Raw genomic sequence first — 10,379 nt, 5'->3', positions numbered from 1 at the left:
TCATCTTCAGGTTAACAAAGCGGTATAAGTTTGGGGTTTACATACTGAGATGCAGAAATTAAATGCAATAAAGCTGTAAAATGTCATGAAGTTTTATAAAAATTTACAAAATGTAATAACTTTAGAATTCAGACGAAAACGAATGTTACCTTACCGCAAAAGTGTCATTTTCCTTACTGAATATAGCAATAAAGTCTAGAAAATGTCCCAGACTTTCTTAATGAGCTGATGGCCCGGCATGGCCAAGCGTGTTAAGGTGTGCGACTCGTAATCTGAGGGTCGCGGGTCGCATCCCTGTCGCGCCAAACATGCTCGCCCTTTCAGCCGTGGGTGCGTTATAATGTGACGGTTAATCCCACTATTCGTTGGTAAAAGAGTAGCCCAAGAGTTGGCGGTGGGTGGTGATGACTAGCTTTAGCTGTCTTACACTGCTAAATTAGGGACAGCTAGCGCAGATAACCCTCGAGTAGTTTTGCGCGAAATCCAAAAAACCAAACCAAAAACTTAATGAGCTGAGAACTGTAAAATATTAGGTTTTGTTTTGTATACAGTTATATATTATACAATTAGTTCAAACCTTCTCATTTGCAGTCACACACAACTTTTTCTTTTTCAAATCTTAAAACTCGTGGTTAAATTTTATTTGCATTAACTGTATCTTTGTTAACCTAAAGATGACCAAGGAAGGTCGAAACGTTGTTCTCTGCTTTATTAGTATAAGTGTTAATACCCATACCAGCCGTTCTGAGATACACTTTAAGTTAACCTAACAGTGGATTTAATTATTCTTGACTAACATTTAGACTACACTTCAAATTAACCTAATAGTTTATCTAATTAATCTTGACTAACATTTAGATTACACTTCAAATTAACCTAATAGTTTATCTAATTAATCTTGACTAGCATTTAGACTACACTTCAAATTAACCTAATAGTTTATCTAATTAATCTTGGCTAACATTTAGATTACACTTCAAATTAACCTAATAGTTTATCTAATTAATCTTGACTAGCATTTAGACTACACTTCAAATTAACCTAATAGTTTATCTAATTAATCTTGACTAACATTTAGATTACACTTCAAATTAACCTAACAGTGGATTTAATTATTCTTGACTAACATTTAGACTACACTTCAAATTAACCTAATAGTTTATCTAATTAATCTTGACTAACACTTAGATTACACTTCAAATTAACCTAATAGTTTATCTAATTAATCTTGACTAGCATTTAGACTACACTTCAAATTAACCTAATAGTTTATCTAATTAATCTTGACTAGCATTTAGACTACACTTCAAATTAACCTAATAGTTTATCTAATTAATCTTGATTAACATTTAGATTACACTTCAAATTAACCTAATAGTTTATCTAATTAATCTTGACTAACACTTAGATTACACTTCAAATTAACCTAATAGTTTATCTAATTAATCTTGACTAGCATTTAGACTACACTTCAAATTAACCTAATAGTTTATCTAATTAATCTTGACTAGCATTTAGACTACACTTCAAATTAACCTAATAGTTTATCTAATTAATTTTGACCAACATTTAGATTACACTTCAAATTAACCTATCAGTGTATCTAATTAATCTTGACCAACATTTAGATTACACTTCAAATTAACCTAACAGTATGTCTAAGTAATTTTGACTAACATTTAGATTACACTTCAAATTAACCTAACAATATGTCTAAGTAATTTTGACTAACATTTAGATTACACTTCAAATTAATCTAACAGTGTATGTAATTAATCTTGACCATCATTTAGATTACACTTCAAATTAACCTAACAGTGTATCTAATTAATCTTGACTAACATTTAGTCACTTCAAGTTATCCTAAAAGTGTTCTTAATTTGATTAAAACAAATAAAAATCTCAACTAATGACTTCTACACGTAGTTAAGGTCCATAAATTCCAGATTTATAAACTAGATCATCAACTACTAGAACCAGTTCTTCTACAAGCTTGAATTTTATCATTGTCTGTATCAGTTAATAATTTAAATTAAAAAAATGGTCGTTCAGATTTTATAGAAATTACTGTAAAGCACCAGAAAGCAATGATTTTCTTTCGTTTCAACAATCTTAGTCAACACACGAGTCTTAAAAATGCTTCAAAACGTTTATATCAAACGAATTTACATCTTGTTCAAAACTGCCTAAGCTAAGGCTTAATTTGTTATGTTTTAACCAAAATCGAATAAAATAATTGAACAAATAGTCCAGAAACAGATGTCTGCCAGAAAAACATCTCATTTTCATTTCTTCTTGGCGAGACCGATCACCCCACAAGCTACTCTGGCCCCCGAATTACCGGATTTCTTACTCAGTGGGTGTCCACCTCTTCCCAAATCATCCTCGCCTGCATGGACCTGGAAGACAAATTATTTAAATATGTTAGTGTTTCGGGATAATTCTAAAATTGTGCACTTTGTGACATTGAAAAAATTCCATCTTCCTTCAAGATAATGCAAACATTTCGTTATTCAAAATTTAGCGTTCTCTTTTATAGTATTTTAGTTAATCTGGAAAGTTGCCTGCTTGTCATCACTGACTAGTGACATGGGTTTTATTGTAGTCATCCCAAAAATATATCTTATTGGTGACAAGATGCCCTTGTTTTAAAGAATTCATCACTGAAAAAAAACAACATATGTTATTTTGGACATCCCAAGAGTTAATCTTGTCAACAACAAGCAAAACCACCACTGACGAATAAAACGAATGTTATGTTAGACATCTATTGACAATATTTCACTGTTACGAAGCTCCCCTGCTAGAGCGGAAGCCATAACGTAATTAATTACACAAAAAAAAAGGCTTAATGTTAGTTAGGTTGTTGTATACAAATATTTTGTCTAAAATATTAGAAATGTGAAGAAATGAGCAGCTTAGAAATACTTGTCTGTTGCAATATAAGTTTGAGTGGGTAAGACCTTCCCTTAATTCGTAAAATATTTCTTATATGACTTTAATTATATTATAATAGAAACTGAGACCTATCATTTTACCCAGGTTTGTTTATTAATGTAAAATCTGAAGTACTAAACAACTAAATATTGTTCAATATCTCAGTAGTTCATATCCATTGACTTACCTTTACTAACATATCAAAGAACCTCACTACAATAGTGAAGAAAGAACCTACTCGTAGGTTACATATTTAAAGGAAGCTATTTAACGTACTACTTTTATTCTAAGTAACAACCTAGGTTCTAAGAGAGGCAACTACGACACTTTTCATAGTGATTGTCAATACAAACAGCAAGTGTTAAGGACACCAGGTACATTTGTAATAACAAGACTAGCTCACCACAATCGCTCGTCCCAAGATGGATAAGGGACCACTCATTGTGAGGAACGGGTCACTCAAATAGATCCTTGCTACTCCATAATTACCTGCCACGACATTTCCCAGGTCCCCTACATGTCTGTTGAAGAACAAAAGTTTCACACATTAAAAGGATTGATAATTGTTGCTGAAACACAGACAAGAAACAATTCACAATTTGAGCATGTGATGCATTAGTTGTGGTTAAGAAAGAAATGTTGAATTCATTTGTTAGATCGAAGTTCTTAATGTCTAGTTTTTACTAACTGACAAAGTTAAACAGTAGCCATGAACAGCTAAACAGTCTCTATTTGTTTTTATAAAAACAAAATTGTTACACGGTTTCTTCTGATAACAGCAGCTGAAATTATCTCCAGAATGTTCTGATCCTGTTCGCAGCTGAATTTCTGGTTAATCTGATGACACCAACTTAGTTGAATCAATATCTAACAATTTTCTGGTCCTACTTGCAGCTGAATTTTTGGTTAATGGTTAATCTGATAACACGAACCTATATCAAACATTTTTCTGGTCCTGTTCGCAGTTAAAGTTGTGGTTAATCTTTTTACACCAACTTAGCTGAACCTATACCTAATAGTTCTCTGGTCCTAGTCGCAACTGAATTTCTGGTTAATCTGATTACAGCAAGTTAACTGAATCTATACCTAATAGTTCTCTGGTCCTACTCGCAACTGAATTTCTGGTTAATCTTTTTACAGCAAGTTAACTGAACCTATACCTAATAGTTCTCTGGTCCTACTCACAACTGAATTTCTGGTTAATCTTTTACAGCAAGTTAACTGAACCTATACCTAATAGTTCTCTGGTCCTACTCACAACTGAATTTCTGGTTAATCTTTTTACAGCAAGTTAACTGAACCTATACCTAATAGTTCTCTGGTCCTACTCACAACTGAATTTCTGGTTAATCTTTTTACAGCAAGTTAACTGAACCTATACCTAATAGTTCTCTGGTCCTTCTCACAACTGAATTTCTGGTTAATCTGATTACAGCAAGTTAACTGAACCTATACCTAATAGTTCTCTGGTCCTACTCACAACTGAATTTCTGGTTAATCTGATTACAGCAAGTTAACTGAACCTATACCTAATAGTTCTCTGGTCCTACTCACAACTGAATTTCTGGTTAATCTGATTACAGCAAGTTAACTGAACCTATACCTAATAGTTCTCTGGTCCTACTCACAACTGAATTTCTGGTTAATCTTTTTACAGCAAGTTAACTGAACCTATATCTTACTCGTTAACAACTTGCTTTGAGAACACCAATTCCAGTCAATCTCTTTGAGCTCTATTCATCTATCCAAACTTTACTTAATGTTTTGCCTTTTAACACCCACTTACCTGAACCTGTCTCTAGGAGCTCCATGGTCCTGTTCAAAAGGATTGAAGTGTCCTCCAGCACTCGTACATCCTGTTTGGGAAAACGCTTCTTAATCAGAACTGTTCTGGTGATTTAATCAGTTTCCTTTAAATTAAAATATTTTAAAAATTACTTTTAATGTGTTTTATCTTTAGAATAAAAAACCATCGAAATTAGTTTGGAGACGATAACCATCTACTGTAACTAAGAAGTTATCAAAATCTAAAAGCAGTTGAATTCCTGTTAATAACTCAATATTAGATTATATCAAATTATCTTTTCATGATAAGAGCACGAAACTTTATAATTCGAGTTTTTTCAAAAAGCGGACTTTTATTCTTCAGAAAAAAATTATGGAGAAGCTCCAGCTTTCAGAAGTGATCGGTTAATGGAGTTTTGTATTTTAGTCGTTAATTTATTATTTTCTAATTGACATGTTTTCCTAACACCATAAATGATGTTTATCATTATACGTAAGGTTGTTTATTGCAGCAATAACTAAACTTCACTGGTATTATCAGTGAAAAATTTACTTGGAGATCTTAAGATGATTGTCTTAAAACCACCACCTGGTAATAGTTTTTCTTACCATTAGTAAGGTCACCAAATTCGTGGACGTGAAACCCGTGTAGCCCTTTCGATAGTCCAGTGATCTCGCCAGTAACTAGTACCGGACAGCCGACATTCTGAGACATGATTAGGTAAAACTAGTTTATTTAAAACTAAATAAACCAGATTGTTACAATACAGAGATTAACACAGCATTATCTCTCGAAACTAAAAAATGAGAGAATATTTATACGGTTTGATTTTAAAAAAATATGGAGAATATTTATACGGTTATGATCTTTTGACAAAGAAAATGAAAATGAAATTGATTGTGCATGCAAACACATTCAGAGAAAAAATGCTCGAAGACAGAAAGCACACCAGTTTCTCAGAGAATTAGTGGTAGATCATTAATACACAAATTAATCAAGTTAAAATAATTGATATATAATTATCTTACATGAAAATCTTACAAAAATATATATCTATTTGACAAATTATAGTTTGTTAGTTAAGACAAAAGAGTCATATCAAACAATTCTCATTTAGAAGTTAGCTGAGATAAGTGAAATCTGATATTCATATAATACATAAAAATGAGATTATTTCATATTAACTACAGCTATGTATAATACATTATTTCTTATAATGACCCTAGCTTTCCAATACAAATAATGTTAATAATGATTATATCTTTTCTGTACAACAGCTCGTGTTAATAACAATTACAGGTTTCCTTTATGATATTAGTGTTAATAATTATTATGGCTTTCTAATAAGACAACTAGTGTTAATAACAATTATAGGTTTCCTTTATGACATTGGTGTTAATAATTATTATAGCTTTCCAGTAATACAACTGGTGTTAATAACAATTATAGGTTTCCTTTATGACATTAGTGTTAATAATTATTATAGCTTTCCAGTAAGACTACTAGTGTTAATAATTATTATAGTTTTCGAGTAAGACAACTAATGTTAATAACAATTATAGGGTTCCTTTGTGATATTAGTGTTAATAATTATTATAGCTTTCCAGTAAGACAACTGGTGTTAATAACAATTATAGGTTTCCTTTGTGACATTAGTGTTAATAATTATTATAGCTTTTCAGTAAGACAACTAGTGTTAATAACAATTACAGGTTTCCTTTATGATATTAGTGTTAATAATTATTATAGCTTTTCAGTAAGACAACTAGTGTTAATAACAATTACAGGTTTCCTTTATGATATTAGTGTTAATAATTATTATAGCTTTCCAGTAAGACAACTAATGTTAATAACAATTATAGGTTTCCTTTGTGACATTAGTGTTAATAATTATTATAGCTTTCCAGTAAGACAATTAATGTTAATAACAATTATAGGTTTCCTTTATGACATTAGTGTTAATAATTATTATAGCTTTCCAGTAAGACAACTAGTGTTAATAACAATTATAGGTTTCCTTTATGACATTAGTGTTAATAATTATTATAGCTTTCCAGTAAGACTACTAATGTTAATAACAATTATAGGTTTCCTTTGTGATATTAGTGTTAATAATTATTATAGCTTTCCAGTAAGACAACTAGTGTTGATAACAATTATAGGTTTCCTTTGTGACATTAGTGTTAATTATTATTATAGCTTTTCAGTAAGACAACTAGTGTTAATAACAATTATAGGTTTCCTTTGTGACATTAGTGTTAATAATTATTATAGCTTTTTAGTAAGACAACTAGTGTTGATAACAATTATAGGTTTCCTTTGTGATATTAGTGTTAATAATTATTATAACTTTCCAGTAAGACAACTAGTGTTAATAACAATTATAGGTTTTCTTTGTGACATTAGTGTTAATAATTATTATAGCTTTCCAGTAAGACAACTAGTGTTAATAATGATCGTATCTTCTTCCCTGACCAACAGCTACAGTTAGTAACTGCTGTAACCCTCCTGTACTATAATTAATGTTAGATATGATAGTAGCTTCTTGTACAACAATGTCTGCTAATAATAGTTATTCCCCCCTAGTTATGTGTCGAAAGTGATTGTTGTTCCTCCATGGAACAGTTATATATATAATGACGTTACGTTTACTGTAAATAAAGTACGTGTTGTTAAGTTTCTATTTTTCTTGTCCTATGGTTTGGTTTGAATTTCGCACAAAGCTACACGAGGGCTATCTGCGCTAGCCGTCCATAATTTAGCAGTTTAAGTCTAGAGGGAAGGCAGCTAATAATCACTACCCACTATAAACTCTTGGGCTACTCTTTTACCAACGAATAATGGAACTGACCATGACATTATAACGCTCCTAGGGCTGAAAGGGCGAGCATGTTTAGTGCTACGGAGATTCGAACCCGCGACCCTCGGATTACGAGTCGTGTACCTTAACCACCTGGCCATGCCGGACCATTTTTCTTGCCAAACAGCTGTTTTAATAATGATTTTAGTTTACCTGTGTAACAACCAGTTATTATTAATTATTGTAACCCCGTACAATACTTACACGTAAATTATTATTGCATTTTTCTTGTACAACAATTATGTGAATTTTTTTAAAAAAGCTATGTGTTAATAATGAAAAGAAACTTTCATAGACTTGTATGACTATTTTGTCAATAACATGCCCATATGTGAACTTAAAATTATACGGTTTCAGTAACAGTGCAGTTGTTAAATAGTATGCTATAATTATTTATTGTGTTATTTCTTATTAGTTTCCAATCTCTCTATATAATAGCCTGAAAGTTGTAACTCTACAATGAACAAAGCATATATCCCGTCTAAGTGTCCAGTATCAGGCCTAAATATGACTTTAAATGAAACATTTATAGGTATTGATAAGTTCTAACAACTGCTTAACATTCGCCTTAGCTTTAAATAATATTATGAATTACACAAGTGGAAAAATATGTTTATAAAAATTGAAAGTGTAGGAACTGGTGCACCAAAAAGTGAGGAAACAAGGTAGGAATGGGCATATTGTAATAAAACTTCCTCTACCTCATAAAGGGCGTGTCCAACATCCGGTCCATACACGCTTTGTTTATTTCTTTTATTCTGTATACAACAAGCCAGGTGGACTAAACTTATTAGACTTATTTGTATAATATATACCAGCCGCTCTGAGATATATTTTTACTTCAAGTGGGGTTTTCGTCATCAGGAAGAGAGTTATGTTTATCATACAATGACGAGTGGTTTCAGTGAATTGAATGAGTGGTGGAAATACATGTACTGTTCCTTCTCTTGCAACTGCATGAGAAAGCATAAGGAATAGTTGGGTAATTTTATAACATACAACAATATCGTTGCCCAATGTATATAGCAGTTACATTTATCGTAACACCACGTAATATGGAGTTAAATGTATCTTAACTCCTCGTATATAACAAATATATCATAACTCCATATGTCTAACGAAGTTCGGTTCCGTGTTTGCTGCATGTTTTACATTATTTTGCTAGGCCTTTTTCCGTGTTTGTTACATGTTTATTCTATTCTCAAAGACTTTTAGACACCGGACAACTGAAACTAATTCCGGGTTGTTATTTTCTATCCATAAAAAGCTATTCCTTTAGTTCGAAGACCACAATGAATTTGATATTCCGTCACAAAGTTTTAGATGTATACTTGTGATACCAGAACAACAGCCGTGCTACTTACCTCTTGTGTGAATGTTATGATTCCTTTTACTCTCTCACCCGTCAATACGGCAACCGCTTTTACAGAACTTCCCGAATATCCACGTGAGTTTGGCTGGCAGCTCTCGACCGAGAGAAAGATGAATGAAATCAAGAAGTAAACAGGTGACATTGTTGGTGTTAGTAACCCAGGTAACGTCTGCGTTCTGTGTTGAAAAAGTGTTCAAGACGGTCCTGCGTTTCACTTTATATGGGGAACAAACAGCGAGTAAAGATATGGAACGACCAACCACCGTAACTCAACAAAACTACCTTGAGTGTGTTTGCTGCTGGCTTAACATAGTTTAAAATAGCTATATCATTAAAAATTTAATCAGCACTTGGGCCAACGATTATTAAACGTCCACACTGATGACTTGTTTTAAATCATTACAGTTCATGTTTAGTACTGTTAAAACTAAGTTTTTTGGTGTGTTTTTTTTTCACAATTAATCAAGCAGGCACCTAGAGACAAAGAAAAAAAGCCCTAAGTCTATGCTTTTGAATTTAAACTAGGGATTCTAATGAGAGGAATCGCTAGGTGGTTAAAAGATTCGGGGCTCGAGCCTTACAGGCGCGGAAGTGTTCAACGTTTCAGTATGATAACCATCACGGTTTTCTATTATGGGTTTTCAAGGCACCATTGGAGATTCGAAGCTCTGCAAAAAAAGAAGAGAGGCCGCTTGTACTGACAATTAGCGACGCTTCTGCTTTCGCTTTAGTGGCTATAAAAGTTAGCCCAGAAAAACTAGTAATATTCTTGCTACTATGGGCTGAATTGATTAGTCTTCAGAAAGTCTGATAAAATACGACATATACACATGTATAAGCATTGTATGTGTAAAATACATAAGCGTGATATACACTCAAGATAATTATACTATTTCTCATTATCATTAACGTGTTTGTATGTTTTTGAATTTCGCGCAAGGCCACAGGAGGGCTATTTGCGTTTCCCGTCCCTAATTTAACAGTGTAAGACTACAGGAAAGGAGCTAGTCTTCACCATTCACCGCCAACTCCTGGGTTACTCTTTTACCGACAAATAGTGGGATTGATCGTAACTATATAACGCCCCTACGGCTGAAAGGGCGGGCATATTTGGTGTGACAAGGATTCGAACCCGCGACCCTCAAATTACAAGTCGAGTGCTTTAACCGCCTAGCCATGCCGGGCCTCATTAAAGTGTATTATAGTTAGTAATGCGACTGAACTTTGTTCGCGGTAGTTGTGTTTTTTTGTAACGAGATTGATTCAGGTTATTATTTTGTTCGTTTATCGTATACTGTCTGTTTAAACTGTAATAATAATAATGACAAATGTAACGACAAAACTAAGCCTAAATTACAGGTTTTTGAGTAGAGTCATATTTTAGGGTGATCATAAAATGCCGAGAAAAATCTATTCATTAACTC

General features: G+C 32.6%; 1 protein-coding gene across 1 annotated transcript; it reads right to left on the bottom strand.

Annotated features, from left to right (window-relative positions):
- Positions 1-2,135: 2,135 nt before the first annotated feature.
- On the bottom strand, positions 2,136-9,406 carry LOC143251143 (superoxide dismutase [Cu-Zn]-like). Its single transcript, XM_076502524.1, has 5 exons — positions 8,948-9,406; positions 5,332-5,428; positions 4,724-4,793; positions 3,341-3,458; positions 2,136-2,399 (listed from the first exon to the last, which is right to left on the bottom strand). Exons 1-5 carry the CDS (start codon positions 9,095-9,097, stop codon positions 2,286-2,288), a joined length of 549 nt encoding a protein of 182 aa, XP_076358639.1. The 5' UTR covers positions 9,098-9,406; the 3' UTR covers positions 2,136-2,285.
- Between the last annotated feature and the right edge of the window lie 973 nt (positions 9,407-10,379).

Source organism: Tachypleus tridentatus, chromosome 5 (genome assembly GCF_004210375.1).
Source record: "Tachypleus tridentatus isolate NWPU-2018 chromosome 5, ASM421037v1, whole genome shotgun sequence".
Taxonomy (NCBI): domain Eukaryota; kingdom Metazoa; phylum Arthropoda; class Merostomata; order Xiphosura; family Limulidae; genus Tachypleus; species Tachypleus tridentatus.
The sequence above is the reverse complement of the archived record's forward strand: the minus strand, read 5'-3'. Positions and strand labels throughout refer to the sequence as shown.

Bases quoted from the DNA above. Each gene is read 5' to 3' on its own strand.
- LOC143251143 (XM_076502524.1), bottom strand. From the start codon at position 9,097: ATGTCACCTGTTTACTTCTTGATTTCATTCATCTTTCTCTCGGTCGAG. The intron at 4,794-5,331 runs GTAAGAAAAACT...TTTCCCAAACAG, and splicing joins ATTTGGTGACCTTACTAATG to GATGTACGAGTGCTGGAGGA. The intron at 3,459-4,723 runs GTAAGTGGGTGT...GTTCTTCAACAG, and splicing joins GCTCCTAGAGACAGGTTCAG to ACATGTAGGGGACCTGGGAA.